Source organism: Halictus rubicundus, chromosome 9 (assembly GCF_050948215.1).
Source record: "Halictus rubicundus isolate RS-2024b chromosome 9, iyHalRubi1_principal, whole genome shotgun sequence".
NCBI lineage: Eukaryota > Metazoa > Arthropoda > Insecta > Hymenoptera > Halictidae > Halictus > Halictus rubicundus.
In genome coordinates, this window is record NC_135157.1 from 6,712,115 (window position 1) to 6,738,843 (window position 26,729).

The window sequence follows — 26,729 nt, forward strand, 5'->3', positions numbered from 1 at the left end:
CCTCGCGACCGAAGCCCAGACCTAAACCCATTCCCCATACTCATTCCGACGAAACTACATCTCTCCGAAGGTTTCCCATGATTCTCTATGGGGAATGTGGCCGGCTGTTGAACAAGCGGCAGTAAAACTCTCGATCGGAGTAGCAGCAGCTCGCGAAACAGCTTACCCTCGCGGCATCCCGCCATCAGTTAGGAGCGCGGGGCCGTTCGTCGCGATCCATCGTTATAACAGCTATTCGCAGATACAAGCTGGCGTGTAACACCGTCGTAAAGACAGCGCGCACCCTCGTAGCGAGGCTCGAGGGCCCTGTGCCACGGCCTTGCCACGGTTAGGTGTACACGTTAGGTATGCCGTGTGTTCCTCCTCCCCGCGTGTGGGTCTGGTCGATTGCGATTCGATGGCGCACAGCCAGCGTAACAGAAGGTGCCGGGTAGATACGAATGACGAATGGCCGGGTATCGGGCCGAGAGCGTGCTATCGAAAATGAAAAAGCGTCGCTTACCGTGCTAGGTTCGGGCCGACGTTTCCTGCGTCGAAGGTAGAGCTGGCCGTGATATCCGCGTCCGGGATCGCTCTGGATTCCATGCCGAGCGGCGCGATGCATTGGGCTGAAACAAACGAAACGATCCTGCAGGTTAAAGCTCCCACGAATTTACATATAGGGGTATGCCCGGCTCCCTCTCCCTTTTTCTTCTTTCCCCCCTCACTACTTCTCTCTCTCTCTCTCTCTCTTTCTCTCTGTTGGTCCAAACCCCCTTCTGGATCATAAACGGCTAAATAACCAGCTAACCGAGATGAATCCGCCGGATAGAGCCGGTTTACGTTCTTGTATACGACCGTCTCTCCTCTCCTTCGAGATGGGAGCCAGGGAGGAAGGACTACCTCAACGTTTCCGTATCTCCGGGACCGATCAAATTGTTTCATAGGGGAACACGGCAGCGTTACGAGGACGCAATGTATCCTGCTACCAGGAACGGACTATCTTGATACAATATTGTCCAGCGCGAGGACTCCCCCCGCCGTTATTTACGGTTTTGTTCCCGTCACGCGTCGTCGCATCGCGGAAAGTTCAAAACACCTCGGCACCATGGTCTGTCTCTCCATGGACTTCTTGGGATGCTGAAGTGCGCTCGCTTGAGTTCTAGACTCGCGTTCCATGATTTTGGAAAATTCCAGAGTCGAATTGACATTTTAGCGGGTTTGGAATGTGGAGATTAACCCTTCAGTGGCACAGTGTTTACTCTGATTACAAACTATTGTACTAGGACCTGTCGAAAATTCTATATTCTAGTACAATTTAGGCTTTTTTATACGCTCTTTTCATAGCTATCTTTTAATTTTAGAAAGGGAACAGTAATTCGTCAACACATATTAAATTATGCATTATTATTCGTTATTATATTATATTAGCATTCGCATGAATTTATTGATGATAATCTCATTATTATTGCCACGATTTTGGATTTAGTATCTGCGGATGAATGCTTGAATATGAAGTATTCATCTATTACATATCGTATTGTCGATATTGTCATATTAATATGAATTAACACAATGTACAGGGTGGTCCGTGATCAGTGGTACAATCAGGTGTAAGAATAAAATAAAAAAATAGGTAAAAACAAAAGAAGTAGAAGTTTGATCATCCGACGCTTCATTTGCGAAAAAATAAACACTGTCTCCTGATTTTAATCCTTTTGATTTGTATCAATGGAGTCATATATCAAATCAATTGTATGCGAAGTCATAAGCAATGAGTAATCAAAAGAATAGATTGTTTTTCCATTTAATACAGTAAATCTCATGATATATAAGCCAATGAACAATAAACAGATTTGCGTTAAAATACATTTTCCACATTTACCTAAAGATTCTCGCGAATTTCCGAATCAGTCTATCAACATAAAAGGAATATACTGTCTATAATCGCGTTGTCGTATAATCATACATATAAAGCAAATTTTACTAGTAATAAAAAATCATTCTGAAGGATATAGTGGTGTGCGTTGGCATCTGAGGACACGAGTTACGTGTAAAATTTTTTCGGACTGCGGTCAACAGCGGATGAGTAAAACCGCGGATATTTAATCCACCAATAAGGGGGTTCTACTCTATAATCGTCTTACTCCATCATAATCCTATCATCGAGATGAACAGCGAGCAACGGGTCAAAAGGAATAAGTTAAAAGCGAATCGTTAGTCAAATCAATTAACGATCGCAACATTACATTGCCTGCTTTCTATGTAATCACACAACCACAATCTTTCCATTCTCGTTTAAAGCTAAGTCGATAGTTGTAAAATATATCGTTTATTCACTTCCAATACATAATGTAGTATACAAGGTGTCTCAGCTAAAGGAAGCTACCCAAATATCTCCTTTATTTCTAATGGCACGAAAAACATTTATGGCATCATTTCTTTTGTCCAGTTATTTTTTCAAAGATTTTTCGAGGTTTTGTTTTTTATCGGGAAAACTTTTTTTTCATTCTATCTTGTATCGGCTGAAAAATACATTTGAATATGTTTTAAGTTGTGATCTACAGGTGACCTTGAGTACCAAAAATATGGTAAAATTGTAGGATGAAATAAAAGAGATATTTAGTTGGACTCCTTTATCTGAGGTACCCTGTATAACCTTTCAATTTTTATTTATGGCACACCCGTTTTGGCGGAATCCCATACACCAGTTGGCGAAAGAAAAGGCATTCCGAACGAAGACGGCGAGAGACGTAGAAGGAAACTATTTTTCAAAATATTACAAGGATTTTTTCTACGTTCACTCGATGGTAAAACAATATATAAAACCGTATGGTAATTATTTGCTTGGTATGATGTCCTCGATCGTTAACTGGGCGTGTTAACAACAGTTTCGCGTTCTCGACCGGCCGAGTAGCACGCAACAGGGCCTGCATTATTTCGAGCCGGTGCAATGAAGAATACATTGAATTCCCGAGGCCGTTCGGTTCGCCTACGAGAATGGGTTCGATTATCGACGGAGGCGAGCGTGGTCGTGGCGGGAACGGTCGGCCCGTGTCGATTGCAATTTATGCATATCGAAGTTCTATTACCAACTAAAACGCGGATCGGTAAAATTTGCTGGCGCGTCGTTCGACAGAGTGGAGGGAATACGCGGCAAATAACGATAGCACCTAATGCCGGATATCGAGTGCAGGTGTACCGGAATACCGTGATGGGAGGTTGCAGGCTTCTGCCTCGAGTAGCCAGAGACTCCGCGAGAATTAATGGCAGGGAATTCGAGCTTATAACGGAAGGAATCCCTGCTAAGCCATCGAGAAACAGAATGGGCATGTAGGTGGCCATTAATATCAGTAAAAGTTTGTACCATTCTTGGACGAATCCTCCGCCGTAATTCTGGCCCGGTGGATTTCGAGCGAGGAACGTTATCATCGTAAGATGAAATTCCTACGGACTGCGAATTTGTCCCGGGAAGAACATCGGTCTATGCTTCGGACAGGGGAATGGGGCAACTTGGCTGTGCACAATTCGACTAATACGGAATGGTACACGAAATGTTGTGCCATTTAGCTCCTTGCTACACCTGTTTGTCTTTCACGAAATTGACGCCAACCATTCGAAAAGAAAAACAGAAACCTGCCGTAGCAGTCAGACTCGCGACGAACACTTCGAAGTAAATCTTTCATGTACGAATGCTACTCCTATTTTTTAACACTAGGTTTACGGGCCTAGCTATTACCTTTACTTTATAAAAATAACGAAAATGTATCTATCCAAATTTTGAGTACAGCATATACCCAAAGAAATAAATTTGTTGAATAATTTCTCTTTCGTGCATACTTACAATTTCGATAATTGCGAATTAAAAATACTAGAACCCGCCATTTTGACGGGTCCCGTACACGTAGTGTTAAATACGCATCGATGGAAAATAAAATGATTTATAATTACTTTAAAATCGAAGCAAAGGTTGCTGTTACATAGCATTTAATTTGATTTGGATAAATTTAGATAAATTTATTAGCATTTAGTTTGACAAATTTGTTGAATAATTTCTCTTTCGTGCATATTTACAATTTCGATAATTGTCAATTAAGAATACTAGAACCCGTCATTTTGCCGGGCCCTGTAAACCCAGTGTTCAACCTGCGTAACGAAGCTTTCGTAAAAGTGATATCGACTAATAAATTCAGTATCACACGATGAAAACTTGAAACTAAACCTGTGAATTGCGAATGTTACTCCTCTACTTCAACCCTAGACAGCTGAGCTTCTGTAGAAATTCCATTAATCAACAAGCTCAATATCAAAATAATAATCAATTGTGGTCGTTATTTTCTCGCATTATGGTTAGGTCGAAATAAAAATTCTTTTGGTATCGATATTTGAGCGACGAAATAAATTATACTTTCTCTTTTAGAAAATTATCAGGGATGAAGAATTACTATCGCTGTGAAGAACATCATACGGCGAGGGGTTAAGGAGTTGAAGGGTCAGACAAACTCTGTCAGGTATGAATTCCTCTCTTTTAAATCGCTATGAAATTTCGTTCTTCTGGGATCAATATTGAAGCGAACGTAAACACACGATGGATAATATACTTTTCCTTTTAGGAAATGATTAGAGACGTAGAAGTCGTACAGTATAAGATCAACGCGCGCAAGTAAAAGCGTTTTCCAATCGCTGAAATACAAAGAGAAAGAACATTTACAGCGTTAGATCATTTTTGGATCACCCGAACTATTCCCAGAGAAAATTGCATTTGCCAACCCAGCTTGTGCCTTCTCACGGCGAGCACAGAAGGAACGAACCAGTTTCGATTGTTAGGTATCGAGCCGCTGCAAGTAATTGCCAAGCAAGCCACGCTATACACAGCTATTTATTTTTCACAATAGCCAGATGCAAGTCAATGGTCAGAACCCGGCGAGATCGATGGAGAACGGTCAACACCCTCGGTGTCTTCTTGAACAGCGGTTTCTTCCGCGGTCGCGTTCGAGGACGCGTAAACGCTAGAGTTCACGGAAGAGAATTTACTTTTTCATCCGGAATCATTACCTCGCTCGGTCGTAGCTCCACAGCGCGAATTCCGCCGCAATGATTGATAACTGCGGGAGATGATCAATCCCTCGGTCGCGGTGTATCGGTAAAAATCGACGGCGATCGATGGGAACGCGGCTCGAGGGTAAGACAAAGGGAGCGCTCGAGAATCAAACATGGCGTGCTATTATTATTAATGAAGCCTGAATATATCGGCGTCTCGCACTCCCCCCACCCCGGAATTCTCACGACCCTTCCGTGCAACTTCTCGGACCCCCGCGCGGGGTAAACTTGGCTCGTTCTCCGGTAGAATCCGTTTCCTTTGTCGGCACGTCCGACCTAACGAGCCACCGGTGAGATATCGCGCTCGTAAATCGATCCTGAATAACGGTTCGGGGGCGCGGAAAACCGGCGCTCCTCTCCGATCTCCTTGTTCAAGAGGTGCGACCCGGCGCATCGTTCAATCCCGGGATCCAAAGTGCAATGTTAAGACGCCCGTCGTCGTCGTCATCCCTTGCAATCACGACGTTCGGCGTCTCTTTCAAGAAGCCGCTAGCCTTCCCCGGGCCGAGTTACGCCTCGCCTCCAAGAAAAACATCATTAATTACTTCTCCTCTATCGACGCCCCGATGAATAGGCGAACGAAACGGGGACACTTCTTCCGTCGACGCGCCGAGAAAATTTATATCGCAATTAGGAGCAGCTATTTGATAGAGCGCGACGATAGCGTTTCCATTTCTTTAATGAAAAACCGTTCTCATTGAACGGACGGTCAAACCCGCCGAAGTTATGGCGATAGTCCTCCCTCCGTTCTTCCACTCCAGGCTCTTCCGGGTCGCGCGTCTTCAAGAATGATCGACGAGATCCGAACCCTGTTATCGCCCGTGCCGAAATGACTAATGGATTTATTATTTTAATAGGAGGTCCACGGTAACCCGTGGAAAATAAAACGTTGCAGTGACGAAATCGCACGCAGACTTCAACCGTTTTACGGTTTTCTTTCTGTTGAACTGCATTCGGAATTTTAACCCTTGCGAGCTCATGAAAATTGCCCAACAGATTCTCGATGGTACTTGTTCGTCCATGTTTATTTTACACTTTAATTCTATCAATTGTGTTTTATTCATACGCGTTTGCGGCAAACACATCGAACTGCAACATAACAGTAAAGACACAACGAATTTTTGTAGTGTCTAAAACTGAAAATGGAGGAATTCATTGTTTCTTTATTGTTATGTTAGGAATTTGATGTATTTGGAATTAAGTGTAAAACTTTGATGGATGAATTAGATTATCAACTATATTTTTATGGTCTGTATGTCCATAGGAAAATATTTTCCAAAAAGGAATTTGTTTCTTTTTTCAATTCAACGACATGAATATGCAGGTACAAAATTCTACATAACATGTCATAAATCTGAAATAATTAAGAAAAAGAAGAAAATTTTTAAATATTTTATAAACATTTATTTATTACATGTACAGTTGCTGAACCGTAATTAAACGATAGCTGCAAAAGCGTGTAATAATTACCTGTAATATACACAGCCGGCAGGGCATAGTAATGTCAGAATAATTTGTTATTATAATTGATATCGTTAGGATAATAAATTCTATTAATTTCAATGTATTCACAATGACTGTTTATGCATTGTAACACGTTTATACAATAACAGCTTATTCTTTGCGATACAGAAACAGGATTTTATCCGAATCTGTTTAACCAATAAATAAACAGCTCATCGTACACATACATCAATATTGATACAATCATTTATCACAAATATATTATATTCTTCAAAAGGTTGTATCACATTTCAACGAAGATAAAACCTGCCTTTAAATAATTGAAATGAATCGTTGTACGCATCGTATGCGAATATGAAAAATGCAACGAATGCACGAAACGTGCAGTTTACCGAATGAATTGCAGTCCGTAAAATTTCCGAAACGTTTATTTCCGTATTTGCAGGTTGCCCATCGATTGTCAGCTCTGTTCGAAGGCAGAAGACCGTTCAAAGCTCCGAGAAAATTCCCTGTTGCAACAAAGAAGATTGGTTTACCCGTCACGGGACAAGGGCGCCGGAATTTAATGGGTCAATAAACGTCCAAGTAAATTTCCCTCGGCGGACGTCTCGCGAGCTACTCTCATCGAACGTTTGACCGATGATCGGCTCTCGACCCGTACGAAAAACCGGTGTGCATCGATTTGCATGTCGGAGTGGCTTAGTCAGCATCCACCGAGCCCCGTTAGTTTCGCTAAACGATCTGTCGCCGTCAGCCGCGTTACTTTTCGATGTAACGAGTTCACTCGTCAGAAGTATCGGAATTGTTTGGAGACCTCGGTGAACGACAAACGAGACCCGTGCCTTCGAAATCCAATTCCGGATCGTCGGCGGCCGATTGCAAAAGTTTCCCTTAAAATTGAAATGAAACGCCCGCTATCCGTTCCTCGAACGGATCGTCCCATAAATTCTTGTCGATTCGCGAATCGGGTCAATGTTTAATAACGATCTTTATGCCCCGAGAAGAAAAGTAATAAACTCCCGTCCCCTTTCATCCTCTTCGCTGATGGAATTTTAGTATTATGCTCACAACGTAAAGCTTCTTTGCATGTTCGACGAGATATTATCGAGTGTACACTCCTCTTTTGTGTCATTAATTTAAAATTCAACCTTTTTATTCCGCGGAGGAAATTTAGATAACGATCCTTGTCCATTGTCATTTTTCCAACGACGTTACTGATATTCGTACGTTTTAATCGTTCATTGTCCTGGTATTTCGGAAGGTATTTAATTTTCAAATAGAAAGTTTAATGAAAGGGCAGTCGTTAACGTTTTTAGCTCTTTGGTTTCGATAACGATTGTTATTCATGTTCCTCAGTTAAATTTAAGTAAGACATCGATGAAAGCGAGAATTAAACAAAAGGTTACTGTTAAAATTGAACATTAGTTAAATACAAAATTGTAAAGGATGCGATTATACTATTTTCGGCTTGTTAAAATTATTAAAGGGGAAAATGCACTTTTATTTGGCCTCTGTTTCTTACAATTAACTTAGACAATTTTTATTTCGCATAAAGATCCGCTGTCTAGTTATAAGACTTACATTTATTGAATTTATTGATTGTTATGTCATCAATACCTGGGTGACGAAAACGTCAAGTGTTGAAGGAGGCGAATAAGAGGGTGGTTCCTAAATTGTTTTGTAACCAGTATAAACCTCCTAAAGTTTGAAGAACACTTTTATACCGCAGCTTCGTTTGCATTTAACATGTGCACTTAATTTCTAGAACGAAGAAAAATAGGGGAGGAAGTTACAGGCGAATTGGAAAACAAAGAATTTGGACTTTTCAATTGAGAACATCGACAACCAGCAGAGACTTTATTTTAGGAAATATGGGACAGCGACTGGAGACACTTCGGAACGCGCCGGGCCGCACCGTGCTCAATCCACCGCAGACGTTCCGTTCGACCGGAGACCGCCATACAGCGGCCCGATTCAATTTTACATCGGAAGTTTGTCGATCACCGCAAAGTAATTTCTATCAAACAAAACCGTACGTCGCCGATGCACGTATAGCCACGAGGAGCCGGTATTACTCGAGCGTATTACGAGTTCGCATGGTCCCGTCCTTCGTCCCCTTTCCGCCATGAAACGTTGTTTAAATACAACTTTCTGCTAAAAGTTTCCAATTTGACGTCGTGGAGGAGGGTTTGGGACGCGGGGAGGGGGACGCCGGTAAATCCAGCTTTTCGCGAGGGGGCCAAAGTCAATTTCGGATCGAAAGTTCGTCGGTCGCGGTCAAGCAGTTTCTCCGTGAGCGGAGAACGAGGCAGCGGCGCGGCGCGGCACGGCCGGACGTTAATAAGTTATAAGAGGAAGTTTCCGCGATGAAAACTATAAAGCCCCGGCAGATTACAGCTTAGATGTACTTACAGAGGTCCACGGCGCTCGTGGTGCCGGCCAGAGCGAGAAAAAGCGAAAGACGGACGGCAGGTATCGCACCCCCGGCGAAGAAACCGAAGCTTTCCGCCATGGCTGCCGGTTCGCGCGAGGGCTTCACCCTCGCCCTTTTCTCACCGTGACTCCGCTCGTGCCATTTCTGCCTCGTCAACCTGAAACAAAAAACGAACGAGACCGTTACGCCACCGCTAACGATAGTTCTTCGAGGGTGGAACTTGTGCGCTGGGGTTTCGAGAGGGGCCGACGGAATCGCTCCGTCGAATGTTCCCTGTCAAAGCCCGTTCGACTCGCGAGACGATGCCAGGCACCGCGACCGTCGACTTCGTTAAAATCGGGATGTACCGGTCTGCCCTTCGATGCAGTCCCCCGGCGAGACTCCTCTTTTGGCTAATTCCGAGACTGATCGATCACTCTTTGACGTCGATTACCACGGATTTTCGGAAAGGTGAGAGTTATTAAGAAACTTGGGCAGACCTTTAGGCGAATTTTCCCGTGCAGTACAACCTTGCAACCAGGAATTGAAAACCCCTAAACCCTTCTGAATCCCCTCTAAATTCCTTATAAATTTTCTTAACCCCATTAAATACCCCTTACTACTATTAAATTCAACTGTACTTTTATTAATTCAATCGACTGGATATTTTCTACTACTATTAAATCCAACTATATTTTAACCCTTTGCACTCGAAGCTATTTTAACTCCAAAACGAAACATTTCTTCCAACCTAGAATATTTCCCTTCTATATACTTTTTTTTCATGTTATACATACGAAAATGCTACAATTTACTTGTAAAATACTGAAATGTTTAGTCGTTTATTAAATGCAAACAAATTTAATAATGTAAAAAATATTTTGGATAATGATACAGCAATTTTTAGTGGCGCCTTACAGTCGCCATTCGAGTGCTAAGGGTTAATAACTTAACCAAATGCCATTAAATATTCTCTACTAGTATTAAATTCGACTATACTTTTATTAATTGAATCAAATATCACTGGATATTTTCTACTACTATTAAATTCAACTATATATTTTTAATAATTTAACCAAATGCCACCAAATACTCCTTACTACTATTAAATTCAATTATACTTTTATTAATTCAATCGACTGGATATTTTCTACTACTATTAAATTCAACTATATCTTTAATAACTTAACCAAATGCCATTAAAAATTCTTTATTACTATTAAATTCAACTATATTTTTATTAATTCAATCAAATATCACTGGATACTCTTTACTACTAGTAAATTCAACTATATCTTCAATAATTTAACCAAATACCACCAAATACTCCTACTACTATTAAATTCAGCTATACTTTTATTAATTTCATCAAATAATTAAATTCAACTACATTTTTAATAATTTAATCAAATGTCACTAAATATCGTTTACTACTATTAAATTCTACTATATTTTTAATAATTTAACTAACTATACTTTTAATAATGTACAGTTACAATTGCAATTTCTTAACACCTCGGACCTCGCCCAGACTGAAGTTCGCAAACAGTTGCAGAATAGGGGGCATTTTAATAAGGCCTTGATGTACCGTCCCCAAAGCGAACACTGTTCGCTATTCGCAAAACTGTCCACACTGCCGGCGAACATATTCGAAGAACTACTCAGCTGTGTCTGGATGCGGCATTCTGGGCCGACTATACTGAACCAAAACTATATGACCGGTTACTGAAACATGAGACTTAGCTTTGATCGTCCGGCAACGTTGGAATGATGACACGAGTCAACTCGTGAGCGGTAATGTTCGTACACGGAAACACGAGTATGTTCGGGACCGGCTCGTGAGCTGTTGATAGGCTCTCCGGTAAATAAACTGTCAAATACATGGTGACTTTACTTTTCATCGCAATTGCTACCGTTTCAAGCAGCACCCTTGCAGACATTCTCCGGCACGCTCTGCGAACTGTTATCGCGCGAAACTCGGAGGAAATTTCTTCGGAACAAAAACCATTTTTTAGTCGACTCCGAATCGTATCGCGCGGTTTGTAAAATTAAAGCGGCAACTGCGCCGAGTATCCCCAGGCGTGATAACAGTACGTAAGTTTCCAATTTAATTCACGAAGTTATTCGATTTAAGTTGAATGAAAGATTGAAAGAGAATATAAATCTCCCCGGCAATATTTAAATTTCTGTCTGTATTAATTCGTCCCCTTTAGAAAGGAAGGCTCGAATGAAGAAATTCCGAGCACAGCATAGTCGATTTCTTTGTTTCATTCACTTTCGATGAATTCCGCGTTATACGCAATCGCACGACCAATGGAAACAGAACGGCTCCGTTGTCGATAGAAAAAAAGATTTATGAATGGAAAAACGGGAGAAAGAGGCAGAAAGGGAATCACTAGGATCAATTCGGAAAACTACGGGTTTTAAAAGCTCCCAGTAGGCTTCCCGCGGCCGTTCCGTCGATGTCAGCCGATCCATTTTTATTCCCGGCCAGACAGCGTGTCGTTAAAACGATATAGATGTATCTTCTCTAATTATCCTGCCCCAGGACTCTGATAGATCGATGCGCGTCCCTGCGCATTAATATTTGCTACCATCGATGCATGTGCAGCTTTTAAAGTTAGTGTGATTAAAGTACCATTAAATGGTACCTACGGAAAATATGTCCCTTGTGCTTTGCGTCGAGTACTTAAAAATTGTGAATATTGATTTATTATTTCATATAGTCAATCTAGATTGATATACGGACTTCTGTCTCATCAAAGAAATTTTAATAATAGAGATAATCCTTCAAGGTGCATATTACCATCAGCATTTTTATGATATCCGTTTTGCTTTTATTTTTATAGTAATTTTTTAATTGTAAGAAACAGGAGTCAAGTAGAAATTTCTTTCTGTTGAATTTATTGATTTTAATCCGCTGCTTTAAATTGCACCAATTTAGTTTTTTCCATAAATGCATAAAATCGGCAGTCTGGTGATAATGAACGATATTATTGTTGAACGCTGTTTCTGTTGATTTAGCAAGAAAAAACCACGGCAGTATTATTATTTTAAAGCGAAGTTAAAAAATATTGTTCGGAAGTGAGACTATTATGAAAGTATGTGTACATTAGCAGGGAACGTTGCAGGATCCCAACATACTTTTCGTTTGCAACAAAACGATTTGAAATTCTCAAGCGATGCACAATTCTCCGCATGAACGTATTCAACTTTGTATGAAAACAAGTGGTGCAAATTCTGCACATTTCCGTTAAAAAAAGGTAACGTTACACGGCACCAGGCATCCATAAATCAAAAACATTACTGCTCCCTTAAAAAGTTTCTCTTCGTTCTGAATTGTACCTACAAAACGTGTATTATTTGTAACAAATGTATGTACAGAAAATTCATACGTCCAAGGAACGAAACTGCTTTAATCCTCGGATGAATGGTCAGACAAATGGTTGGGTCTGACCCGTGGGACAATTTGCATTGCATGAAGTTTTCGAAATACAAGCTGTGCCCGAGATTTTATTTAACTTATACGAATTTTTTATTTATAATAGTAGGTGTACCAATAAATAATTTATTCTTCAATAATAATATTCTGTAAAGATTTCTTGACTCGATTCCTTTTAAAATTATTTTTGAGATTTAGAAAATGTAATCTGACAAGTAGATTCTTCTAAACTTACATATAAATGATCCCTTTAAAAATGTAACACTTTATATTTCAGTATTATACACAGTCTACCTGCGAGATTGAAAGATTAGCCGATTTGTGATACATATTCGGCGCCGTAAATGGACGATGATGATTACACTACGGATTTCGTGCATATATGAGAAAAATGAATAGATCTAATAACATTTTTATACGCCTCGTTTCCGAAAAAATTGAGTTTGAAAATTCAGCTGAGGCGAGCGCTATTAGATAGGAATCGGCGGATGCGTCTGTGCATGACCGACCGGTTCTACTTCCTGCAGGTACTAAGTCACACGAGCCCCTCAGATATTCAAACTCGATTTTTCCAAATTCAAGATGCCAAATAAAAAAATATGATTCCTTCTTTTCGACTTGTTTCGAAATCATGAGCATAGAATTGCAAATCCTCGAGCAAATTCCTATTTCTGTGACACTTTATTAAAATTCGAGTAACAAGAATAGACATAAAAATACTGTTAACCCTCAAATGGTATTCTGGAGTCTCTGGTGACCACAGACAAATTTTCTGTACTCTTCTAGTCCGAGAAAATAGTTACACCGTTTGAGGGTTGATTTCTGTTCCATAAATTGGCGCGCGCCGTCAATTATAAACCCACTCAGCTGTCTCCACACTCACCGGTGAAATACACTTTCCACAAAATGGCGAAACGAGCACAGCAAGCACTGTGACTCGTTAGAAGATGTGTTCGAGAGCAGGCTCTAGGAGTGCGCACGCGGCGTGGGAAGTCGATGGCTCGAAATAATAAATTCACGACTCCCGGCAATGTTGCGGAAGATGTCCATAGATTTATTAGTTCGACACTGTTGTTCACGGCGCAAGTCGTGGCACGGGGATACGTTTCGGTGCGAACGTGGTCGTGCACATATCCACGGTCGAGGGGGGAGGGGCCTGTTGCAAGAAAGTTGCGATTCCCGTGTCTGGACTTTGATGGAGTATGCCGCGGTAATTGCGCCGGAAGTGAATAAGTAATGGCGAACGGTAGTAAGAAGTCGGTGGGTCGTAGGCCTCGCGTGCTCGCATTAAACATACATGCAGGAACGTACGGCCGGGGCCGGCGTGGCAGCAGAAAATCCACAGTTTACAGGGCACAAGCACTTTCCGCCGGCCTGGCGGAAGGTCCCGCGGAACATTTCCTCCCCGTCTTGGCTTCTCTTTGAAAATTCTTTCAGCCCCGTTGGCCAGGAGACTAGTTACAACGGCGAGGCACGTCGGCCTCGATTGCTGATCAAACAAAGTAGCTATTTCAACTAGCTGGGCTGCGCTGTTACGCGACAATACTATTAGATCGCTGCCTATGAAATGTCTGATTTTTGATAGTATCATTAAGTGGGGGTGGGGGGATTCTCGCGTGAAGCAGCAAAACCGACTAATGTTTTAACATTTTTTTTTTCGAAGGAAACTATTAGTACAAAATACAAAAAATATTGTATTCATATTTTTCACACTATGACTCGTGAAGTAAACAACACTGCGGGAGAAACAAATTCCTTTTCATAATATAGATTCGTTTTGTATGACAGTCCGCAGACAAGTCTACACACAGTTCGCATACTGCGCATATATCGTGCGCGGACTATCTAGAGACAACATGCGCAGTTTGCGCGGACAGTTTGCCGACGATTGTTTGTCAGTGTGGACAAGGCTTTACAGTACTGCCGCGGAGTGTACGTTCGCCGCTGAGCTTGACGAGGCTTTACGGTGAATTTGGCCCAAGTGGGGTGCAGGGTGCACGGTCAAAGGGGTTGCACTCGATCGGACTGGTGATTCGAAGCTATGCAAATTTTTCAATTCATCCGTCGCGCGAAAAGGCGCCGGTATCCGAGAGACATAGGGTGGCTTAGTCGCGCTCGCGAAACATTCGAATCAATTTTTCCGGTCCTTCCTCTCTTCCTCTCGGACTCCTCTCACTTTGCTTGTGTTCTCTGCCCTCGCATTTTCTTCTCCCTCTCGGAGAGCGTAGCCTAGCGTTTCGATAGCGAAATTATTCATCGATTGTTTTCTTTTCATCTGGCCGGGACGGCGAGGAGATTACCATGGCCCCGGAGAGGCAGGTGGGACACGCGAGTCGTCTTGGTCGTTTACGGTGGCCCGTTTCAGCTCACCGTGATACCCGGGGCTCTCGCAATTATTATTCCATCGACGCCGACGGAGGAGGTCCGTTTTACGATCGCTACGCTCTGCCGGAACAATATACAACGGTGTTTATACGTGCGCCTACGGACGCGACCGATGTTCCTGTTTATACGTTTCACGGCACCCCCGTATGCGTGTTTCCGTTGCGGGGGCGGAAAGAGGGAAGGTTGCACACCCGTAGTCCCCGGCGCCGAAGGTAAGAGCTCCGCTAAGCCACGGTTGTAAGCCGCGAAGGCTCCCCGTGATATCCTAGTTCGACGTCGAATCTCTTCGTTTGCATAGCAATGAGTTTATGCAGATTAATACACGCGAAACGTCTACGCGTACAACGTCCCGTGGGATGTAAAGCACCGGTATCTACACGGATTCGCGGGCGTGCATGCATATTTTATTGGCCGCGGCCGAAGATTCCCGATCGAGCGGAGCCGGTTACGGCGCCGAGCTGAGCGGAGCTGAGCGGAGCGGAGCGGAGCAGACCAGAACGGAGCAGACAAGAGTGGAGCGGAGCAGACCGGAGCAGATTATGCGGAGATGAGCGGAGCAGATCGGAGCAGATCGGAGTTTAGCGGAGTGGAGCCGAGTGCAAAGCAGATTCGAATAGACCAGAGCAAAGCAGAACAGAACAGAGCAAAGCAAAATAAAGCGGAGAGGGGTTGAGCAGAGCAAAGTGGGGCGGGGAGGAGCCGAGCAGAGCAAAATAAAGCGGAGACGAGCTAAGCAGAGTAAAATAAAGCACTGTGGAGCTCAGTAGAGAGAAGCAGAATTGGACAGAACAGAATGGAGCAGAGCAAAGCAAAGTAGAGTTGAACAGAGCAAAGCAGAGTAGAACAGAGCAGAGTAGAGTAGTACAGAGCAGAGCAGAGCAGAGCAAAGCAGAATTGATCAGAGCAGACGAGTGCTGAGAAGAATAGAACAGAGCAGAGTTGGAAAGAACAGAACAGAACTGAAAAGAGCAGAGCAGAGCTGAGAAGAGCAGAGCAGAGAACAGCTGAGAAGAGCAGAGCAGAGAACAGCTGAGAAGAGCAGAGGAGAGCAGAGGAGAGCAGAAGAGAGCTGAGAAGAGCAGAGCAGAGCAGAGGATAGCACAGCAGAGGAGAGCTGAGATGAGCAGAGCAAAGCAGAGGATAGCACAGCAGAGGAGAGCTGAGAAAAGCATAGCAGAGCAGAGGAGAGATGAGAAGAGCACAGGAGAGCTGAGGAGAGTAGAGCCCAGCACAGGAGAACTGAGAAGAGTCAAGCAGAGCAGAGCAGATCAGAGCTGAACAGAACAGAGCAGAGGAGAGCTGAAAAGAGCAAAGCAGAGCAGAGCAGAGCAGAGGAGAGCTGCGAAAATTAGAGTAGAGTAGTATAAATGAGAGCAGAGTAGAATAGTACAGAGCAAAATCGAGTAAAGCAGAGTTGAACAAAGCAGAGCGTGGCCGAGCCGAGCCTAGCCCCACGATTTGTCTCCCTTCCCGATGTCCCATTAGTTATAATCCGTCGGCCTGAGACTTTATCAAACAATGCACGACCCCGGGCCGCTTGTTTCTGGGGATCTGATAGGGCAGCCCAGGGGGAGCGGGTACAAGCTGCTTAGCAAATGATAGGGGCTTGATAAGTATCGGATACATCGATTCCTGCCCCGCTCTTTTCTCCTTTTTGATTGAATAATGCCGTGCCGTGTAATTTCGCGGCGACCGGCTTAGAATATTAGCTCCGACAAGATGTCGGAGTGATTAGCGTAATCACTGTGTGTTCGAGAGCTCAGACTACTTAATTTGCATAGGAATCTTTTTGGTAGCTTTTTAGGATTTTTTTTTTTTATTGCGAATACTTGATGCGGGTCTTTTGTTAATATACATGGGGCGTTTAAAATATTCCCGGAGAATATGTAATGAAAAAGGGAGCACATTGAAGTAGGTAGTTTATTTTTATTATTATACTATTTTATTATTAGGTGGTTTATTATTATTTGCACATGCCTTGTTCTGTTTCAATCCTTTGCGCTTGAACGGCATCTCTGGGCGCTACTAAAAATTACTATGCCATCGTATGAAATAATTCTTATATCCCATAATTTATTCGTACTTAATAATTTGCTAAATCACAGTATTAGGAAATAGAAAAATAAGGAACTATTATCTTTTACGTTTTTTTTTTCTCAAAGGACAATGTGATAAATTCTAAATTCCATGTGATTCAAACTGTTATTCATTATTTTTTATTATTAAAACGACGAAATCCGCGATTAGTTTTGCACTGACCTAATATATACACACCTCGTGTATGGTCAGATGTATAAATGTTCTTAATCAATTGGTAAACGTCGTTTGCACGGTTCCGGAATGACAAATTGAATTCCGTTGGATGTTGTTAATAGATGAATTATGCCGCCAGGTAGAAACTGGCAGAGGTAATCAGACAATTAGTACCGGAGGGAGAACTCAATTGGAACGGTTATAGTAACCAATCTCGTTGTTACTTCGTATAATTCGATTTGTTTGCCCTCAATCTTGTGTAAGTGCTCTCGTGTCGCTAGGTGTACAAGATCTTAACTAAATGGTCTAATTCTAAGTGGTATTGCATTCGCAACATGCTCACTGCGCCGCACGGTTTCCAATCAATGGTACATCACGATATTATAAATTAATTATTGATATCAAGATTCTCCTGATATCGAGGGAAATTAATAATCATGCATCGGTAATGAATAACTTTTCGGTGCCTTCGTACAGAAATTAATCAAACGTCAGGAATTTAATAAACATTATTCGGTATGAATAACTGTCTTCTTACAGATTGAACATTTGCTTCGACGTAAATAGAGAATTCGTGTAATTATTTCCCAACGCGTCATTCTATCTCCATTAAAAGCAAAGACAAAAGGATAATATATTTAATTAAATTATACGTATATACCGAATGTTTAGCAAACATACAATTGGTACAATCTTCGAATGATTATAATTATATTGAAGTACGTTTCATAAATATTTCTCGATGAAATATTCAACTCGCTGAGGTATAAAGGACGACATATTAATGAAAGCAAAATATATTATAATCAAAGTAATATCTGATGCTCTGATGAAAATAAAACATATTACAAAGTCTATGCTCGTTATAAAACCGGAATTGTGAAAAAAGAAAACGGCGGTAATAATGCAGCACAAACTAATCGAAGCGTCGATATAAAATGTGTCAATGTTGAACGTTCCTTCGTCGCTAATAATTACGCGTCTCGCGCAGCGAAACAAAAAAAGTGTGAAATAATCGTTCGACGAATTCTCTAATTATATCGAGCGACGTATAAAGGCTGCCGAAGTTGCTCTACAGCGTTCATCGAACTTCCTATTATCCGCAATTAAACGGACACGGTACGCGAGCCATACATCATTCCAACGGGCGACGAAGCGTAATCGATGTCGCGATAAAATTGCCATGGCGTGCAACACTCGAAATGGCCGACCTAGGCAGACAAAAATAAAAATCTGACTATCTATAACAATTAAACGCAAGCTTTTTTTTGTGCACGAGAGCTGTACCATTCAGAACTAATAACACTTTAGAGGCCAATTACGTTTTACGGATGTATTCGCTGCTAGGAAAAAACCATAAATATTACGTGTACGGAAAATATATAGTCTTTTTCTCAATTTTCCTTTATTTGTACAAGACATACCAGATATGTTACCGATCGATAACGAAGCATGTTATTTGTACACCGATAGCAAAAAGATAATTGCACAAAAATGCAGAAGATTATAGTGTACCTATAAGTCATTACGCATGCACGATTGAAGAAGGCTAACACTTTTGCGTACACCTGATACATTATTTGAACGCGTATTTAATATTTTTAGATTACACCTTTCGAACAGAAGGTAATGACGAGAGGAAATATGGCATAAAGTTTTGATACATTGAATGTATCATTTATTTTTAATTATTCGTATTCATGTAACAATTCGTTTTTATAGAATCGCAGACATTTAAGCAGCTTGTATGGCTTTTTGAGAAGGGAAAAACAAGCGAGGAAAACATGACCGAAAAAGGCGTCTCAATATTTCAAGCAGATGTCTCAATATTTCAGATATTCCGTAGTATGCTTTTATTGACACAGTATATTGCAGAAAAGTTCAATATATCTTCTAGATGACCAATAACATTGCACAACGTTCGATTCTGTGTTAGACGCTCGAGGTGTCTGTTAATCGCGGACCAATTCTACTTATTGTGCCAGACAGTGTTTCCAAACTGCGTTTCTTCGAAAGCAATGTAATTTCAAAATTGATTTATATATCACTAGAGTAAAAGACCCAATTACCGTGGGGTATCAATTACTGTGCCTGTATTAATTATACTTATTTTATAAAAAAAGAAATATATCCTGATTCTAACGAAAAAATTTAATATCTTCTTCTTAATATACAGTATGCTTTAAAAATAAGTATAATTAATATAAGCACAGTAATTGGTACCCACACAGGAAATCAGACATTTCATATGTAGCAACCTAATACCAATCAAGTGGCAGAAGTATGTAGGGAATGTGCAGAGAAAAGCTAACCGATTTCGAAAATTCCAAGAATCGAAAACAAAATTGTCCAGTTTATTCGAGTAACCGTCGTACCTTTTCGCTTCGCTTCCGACGGATTTCCGTTCGCTTCCCATCTCGTCGATTGCGGATCGACTTAGCGGAAAGAAAACCGCGTGTCCGTTGAAACGGGTTCACCGTCGACGATCGTCGCGTTGACCTTAATTACACGGATGGCTCGAGAAAAGCTGACGCCGCGGTGGCGCGGGCTTTCGAGATCTCCCGTGCAACAAGATGCAACCGAGAGATTGGTGTATCCGCCGCGTCATCGAAACTCTTGGTCGCGCGTCGGGTTCGGGTTCGGGTTCGGGTTCGGGAACGAGCTAAGGAAAACAAAAGGACTGGAAAAATGGAGGGTAACAGGGGAAAAGCGATTCTTATCGGGCTCGAAAATATGCGCTCGCGCGAGCACCCGCCGCGAGGGGAGATATACGAGTCGCGTAGCCTGTCCGGGCGGAACGTTAATGTCAGTTAATTATCCGTAAAACGCCCGAGGCGGGAGATCCGTTTTCGAACCGGCGGTGCTTGTAACGCGTGGGCGCGGCCCGAGTGTTTTCTGGAATCACGGCGCCCCGACAGAAATTCTCCTGTCGATTTCGACCGTGAAAGAACGACCGGTCGTTTACCGGCGATCCGACCCGATCCGATCTCTCGATCGACCGGGCCATTAAGAATTCATTTTGATAATTAAACCGACAAGCTCTCTGCGTCTAACAGTTCGCCCTCGAACCGTTTCGGTGCACGAGCCATTTAAACATTTTACAGTTATTCGTCGACATTTTTCGTGAACGGTGACGTACCTTAACGCGTATCTGATCGGCATTCTTTCTCTGTTCTTTTAATCAACCGTTAGCTCCTTCTTTCGTTGATGTTTATCGATTATTTTAATTCGTTTGCATCGAAAGAGTCATTTATGCGAGACACGAATGACTGAACCGTGCATCTTCATGCAAAATAAAAATTAGCTGCCTCGATTGCAAGGGACAGGACCAAAATAGAAATGCTTCTCTTCATTTAATGGTTTAATGTCTATTTTAATGGCTAATTTTTTACAAATAACCAACGTGATTAATATTGACGATTTTCATGCAGTCGGATAATTACTAAATTTTTTTTTCTTTCATAAATTACTAGAAATTGTCGTGTTAGGAAATGAGCTGGATTGCACTTCTTCTTCTTTACGAAATGTTCTGAATCGATTCTGATTTAATTAGAGTGCTGGATTCTCCAGTTAAAATAGCTTCGAATGCTAACCCTTAACAATTCATGAACTCCTGCAGTTTGAACGACTACAGTGAGTGATCGAATTGTAAAAACTATTTACATGTGCACATTGACGAGGTTACATTGAAACAAACAATTTTTGAGTGAAAACCTAGCTGCACTGAATTCTAATTATTTTTGTATGAAGTATCAATGGTGAACATGGACTATATCTTTTACTTGTTTCTAAAAATTGAAAGGGTTATTTTTGGTATTATGTAGTTTTTCCAAAGCTTCAGTTTGTTACTGTGTATATTGTTCGTTAACGGTACCACAATTTTCCGGGAAAAGGTATTTACCAGAATAATTTCGAAGTCTAATATAAACAATAGAAATCCACACGTTGGATGCGAAATTACTTCATTAAAAGCAGAAGGAATAATACAGAAAAGCGATTTTTTAATTAAGTAAAACATTAACGTCGAAGTAGACGGCTTTGTTTATTCGGAAAATATAGAATACGAGAATTAAACATTGGTTGGTGGGAGTGTTTCATTATCACCGGGTACTGAAGAAAGTTTCCGACAACTTCCATTACCGTCCCCTTTGTTCAGAAAATTAAAAATATTTTAACGTTTCGTGATGTAAAAAGTTTTTCAGAATTTTCATGCTACAGCGAACACCGTGCTATCTCGCGCTCGGCAAATCAGCAAGATTTAACCAGTTGTTAATGTGTTAATCCTCGGATACCATCCAGTTTGACCCGGAATTAAAAATGTTCTATCCAAATTCTGACTTTCGAGCCAGTTCAAATCATTCGCTGTTTGTATTGGATTGTAACATAGAATACTTCAGTTACAAATATGTTCTAATTTTGACAATTTAGTTGTGATCCATCGCGAACGCTGATAAATTCAATAAAGAATAGTCATAGTCAACGATTTTACGATTGATAGCACTAGAACAACCGAGCACTAAAATTGACTAATTTGTGTTGCCTTTTAAAAATAATCCGTAAATTAGATCCGTGGAATTTATGTATTTACGACAGCACCAGTACAAGACAAAACAGTAAACACATTTCAAGAATTTTAATTCTTGATTACATTACAAGAATGTTAAACTGATCCAGACAATTTTTATTTTGCACAAAAGTCCGCGGTCTAATAATAAGATTGGTTAAACTTTACCTCGAGAAACCAGAAACTTTTAACTTTTTCTTATTCAATCTGTAGATTTTGGCGAGAAAATACCAAAAATCTATGTTTCAATCCTAGAAGATCACTAGTTCAAACGTTATGTATGTGTATCTAAAATCTAAAATCTAAAATCCGTTATTTCGACGAGTCCGGCTGCTTTATAACTGAAAAGAAAATATTGAAAATAACCAAATTTATGGTACGATCCGACATTACATCTAATAATAAGATCAATGTTAATCTCAGAGGAATAGGTTCAATATATATATATAATTTAATTGTTTAATGTTGCTTCAACATCAAAGGTCATTAGCAACACGGTACATTTTCTTACAATATATTATACATATTTGTATCCTTGATATACTTGGCAAGACCGGCGATATACTCCTTAGAACTTAACAGAATGGGTAAGGATCTACGCAACTTAGCATTTTTCCTTTCATTCTCATATTTTTTGCATTCTATTATTAGGTGGTTTATGTTAATTGGTACTTTACATATATCGCAGATCGTATTTTCTTTCTTATGTTCACTCGTTTTTCAACGATTGTAATCTGCGCACTTAGTTGTAACAGACCTTATTGTATTTACTCGTAGCTACACTTCTAGAGCTAAACCCAGAAGTGTTCGAAGAGTTTGAATAAGAAAAAAGGAAGAATAGGTTCAAAAATCGTCAAGAGTATTTCTTACGAGGGTTAAAGTATCCGCAGACATTTTCCGCGTGAGATGATTTGACTGGTAGACAGGGACAAAGCTCGAAGTCGCGCGTCGCTATAGAGCTCTTGAAGAGAATGTTCTCCGCTCTCCATTTTTTGTCTTCTTAACGGCGACGTCTTATCGTAACGATGTCAGAAGTCTCGCGACGCGAACGGAGAATTTTACAACGAGCAAAAAAACCGTCGACGGATCAAGGCGAGTTTGCGGTTTGATCCTCGACATGATCCTCGTGTTCTGTTCGAAGGCACGCTTCGACGACTCCAATCCATTTCGCCCAGAATTTCGCCCGCCCGAAAAAGAAAAGCTGTCCCGTGTCTGCGACACGGGCTTTAGCAGAATTTCGCCCGGCGAGCGTCGCTTTCTTCAAATATTTACGCGGCAAACAGTTTGGTCTGTTGTCGGGGGACCGAGACCTGTGATAACAATCATAAATACGATTCGTGTCCCGCGTCTCCGTTAATGAAGAAGGGCTCACTCTATCGAACAAAAGCGGATATTCCAAGCGTTGGACGTTTATACATTTTAGCAGCTGATTTGAAACTAATCGCGCGAATTTATTGAAATTATCGACGCCGCATTATGTATCTTCAATCATACTTTAGCAAATGTTCAACCGTGTTGAACTTCATAGAATCAGCAACACTATAGACGCTTCATGGTTGGTCATGAATACATTTTGGTCGAGATTAAATGGAACGTTAGTTTCTGTATTAATATATTTCTGGGCGAATTAATAGTAATAAACTGTAGCATATTCTGCGGGAGTGTATGTATGTTTTGCTGAGTTTTGCCCCGAATAATATTCTAGAATAATGGTATACACTGTTAAGCGTTGAAACGCGCGAGGTAAATCAGAATTTATTGGATAGCATTGCTAATATAAAATTTAAAATCTGTGGTTCTGATGGGCAATTTCTTGGAATACTACCATTCGCAAAATTGTTCTTGATTTTAGGAATCATGTTCACGCATTCAAAACATTTTTTTGGCAATGTCTATCGTCATCTTCATCGTTCGAAATATTAAAAAGAGTTCTAACGATTTATCATTTTATTTATTTTCTTTATGATTTTCATATAGAGGTAGACATATTATTCTATATTTGGTAAAAAGGCAAAAGAGTTTGCCATTTTATTAGTACTTCTCTAAAATGTAATAGACAAAAAATAAATGAATCAGTGTTATTTTTCGTGTTCAATATACGCTTAAATGATTCGTTGAGCGATCACATTTACGATTTTCATTGAATATTTTCTCCCAGGGACAGTACAGATTTTTTCTTAATTTTTCTGAAATTGTCAACTAGCGTGAGAATGAGCGGGGAGGAGCGGATAGTAATTTCCCTCGACATCCATTGAATCGGTCGGTCGAAAGTGAGAGACATCTGTTCGCAAAAAAAAAAAAAAAAATAAATGGGGACATTTCGCAAGGAGCTCGGCTCGATCGGGGAGATCTGCCATTGAAAGTCGCGCGTCCTCCGGTTTGCTTTTCGGCGTGGTGACACGTTCCCGCGATTTCACAAGATTTTTCTGGCTACCTTAGGACGGGAAGTGAACTCAGCCCGTCGAAGAGTAATGGAGAAAGTATGCCCCCCCCCCCCTCCCCCTCCACCGTTCATCGTTTCGCGTCGACAGACATCGTCGGTGGATAAGGCGCCTTGAAAATTATAGAGGGCTTTATTCGAGAATCGTGTATCGCGACGGTTAGATTTATGGCGTTGTGTGTACAGGCCGCGCTCGACTTTCCATTTATCAGAATGGTACCTGTAGCGTTCCGGGGGCCGAATGGCTCTGCGGAGCATCCGCAAACTTCGATCCCCCGCGAACAAATGGATGGAGTTTTCGCGAAAGAAAAACGCGGATGGAAAAATGACAATGGGAGAGCTCGAGCTTCGGATGCCTCCGCGTATATCCCCCACCTCTACCGCCTCCTTCCTATTGTGCGCCGACTCGTGAAAAATACACACTGATTTTCCGTAACAATGCTGACGAAAGGAGAATTTTACTGATCGTCGGAGCTAAAGAGATGTACCGTGAAATATTTCAGCCATCTCGACCGATCGCTTTTCCACCGACACCGGATACACGACGGTGTTACACACCCACACCGTCGTGCGCGCGCGATAGAGGAATGACCCGCGGTTTGTCATTGACGTTCAATTACCATTACGTAGTTCTCGATATTGCGACCCATTTTTAGCTTTCCAACAGTTTTATGCCGCGTCGGGCCACCGGGCTGACAGAAAAATGGGAAAAGACCCGGGAAAAACCTGGGTAAATTAATCTCCGGTGCTTTTCGAAATGTGTGTCACCGGTCGAGAAACAAATCACCTACGCGCGCATTTATTAGATGCTTTAGAAACATTTTCGGTAAATTCGGTGTATCGCTGTACACGTTACACGCTCGAGCAGCGGTTTATCTGAACGGCCGGCAAAGCTGTATTTTAAATGGGGGGAAACTTTTTGACGAAGCACTTTAGAAGTTGAGAACTTCGTAAGTAATCTGCGGGAGTACTGAAGATTTTGGTACCGAGGTGAAGGTTCGTGACACGATACTGCGGCGGATAGAAAATTCTGCTACTATTAATACACGAATCTCGCGAAGATCGTTCTCTTTGTATACAGGGTGTTCCGTCTAACACACGATTTTTCACCCACTTTCAGCCATCCGATAGAAAAAGTTTACAACAAGAGGTGCAGGGTAGGGAGTGCACAATAGATATCAGAAAAACAATTTCGAGAACGGTTTGTTCTCATGGCGAAGTCGGGGTCACCTTGGGTTTCACAAATGCGAACACATATTTTCTTTTTCTATCATATTTAGAGGACATCGTGACGAATTCAAAACACGTATTGCATGATATGTTTACTAACGTGTTACTCGATTTACAGTATTTGAAATATTTAGCTTTTCGTTGTATTCGACTTTAAGACAGTGTAAACATCTATCTACCATATAAATGATATCTATCGTGCACTCCATAGCCTGCAACTCTTGTAAACTTTTTTCGCTAGATGGCTGCAATTGGGTGAAAAATCGTGCGTCGCGTTAAACGGAACACCCTGTATATCGTTTTCATTTCGTAAACCTTTTAATTCCTGCATTTAAGACATATGGACCAAATAGGAATTTATTTTTCTTTTTAGTAGTATTAAGCTGTAAGAAAAGCATTTATACCCTTAAATTCTTGTAATCTTTTTATTGCTCGAAATTAGCCCCACCGATTCTTGCCATAAATGCATAAAATCCGCCGTCCGGTTATCAATTACGTTCTATTATATTAGAGAATTCTATCGAATTATCTAATAAATCGACGAAGTTGTTTGACGACTTTAATGGCTCATACTCTGCGCGAAATGATTTTATACACGCTTCCTTCCGTTCTCGGGTCGATCGGAGCAGCACAAAGTAAAGCAAGTACCATCACGTCGATTCGAATCTTCCTTCCACTTGATATCCCAAGATAAGCGGACTGCATAAGTAGCACTGTATGAAATTCTCCGCGGAATGCGGCTGATTTTCCGCGAGCACACGTGCATGTAACCATGATACAAGTGCAGTTCGTTCTGTTCGCCATGCGTCGGAGCGTATAGTCACGACTTTGACTTGTGTAAAACTCGTTGTTCTAACGCGGGACCACTCGACTCTCCGCTCGAGTGCTCCTAGAAAAGAGCTAGACGACCACGACGACGACGACGACGACGACGTTCGTCTTGAAGAAGAGGACCCTTTTATGGTTTTCACCGACTCGCCACGCCAACAAACTCGACAGACGCCATCTCCCTACCCCCCCCCCCAATTCCACCGCAATTCGTGCGCCTGTAACTACCTCAAGAGCAAATCGAATTACAATTAACAATGGCGGAGTGCTTCTCAGCTTCCGGTATTTTTGTTGCGACCGAAAACACCGTCGAACCTGACCGAGCACTCGCAGTCTCGCTTCCACGAAGAAATAACTGAAATCGGCAGTGTTTCTCAAACAAATAACGCATCGTGGATTGTTATTTCTTTCGCTTTGTTGACCTGCGTGTGCCGTTTTTTTGTTTATGATGACACAGTGCCACGCTTTTGTTTTTCTATTTGTTTTTTTTTATTGACAGCAGTGATTCAAACGCGACGCGATATGTTACAACCCGTGACGCGAGATACAACGAAAATATACAATTGATTTAAAAGGGTCAAAAAATTGTTTTGAAAAACAAGGTACAGTTTTTGGCGAATGCATTCGATAT

At 41.4% G+C, this 26,729-nt stretch overlaps 1 protein-coding gene across 2 annotated transcripts in view; it reads right to left on the bottom strand.

Annotated features, from left to right (window-relative positions):
- LOC143357393 (discoidin domain-containing receptor 2) overlaps positions 1-26,729 on the bottom strand; it is a 246,603-nt gene that overhangs the window by 115,709 nt on the left and 104,165 nt on the right. For both annotated transcript variants that reach the window (XM_076793854.1, XM_076793855.1), the window contains exons 3-4: positions 8,956-9,134; positions 503-608 (exon numbers count right to left, since the gene is read on the bottom strand). In XM_076793854.1, the coding sequence (XP_076649969.1) occupies positions 503-608; positions 8,956-9,055 (206 nt within the window). In that variant the 5' untranslated portion in view covers positions 9,056-9,134. The remainder of the gene's footprint in view (positions 1-502; positions 609-8,955; positions 9,135-26,729) is intronic.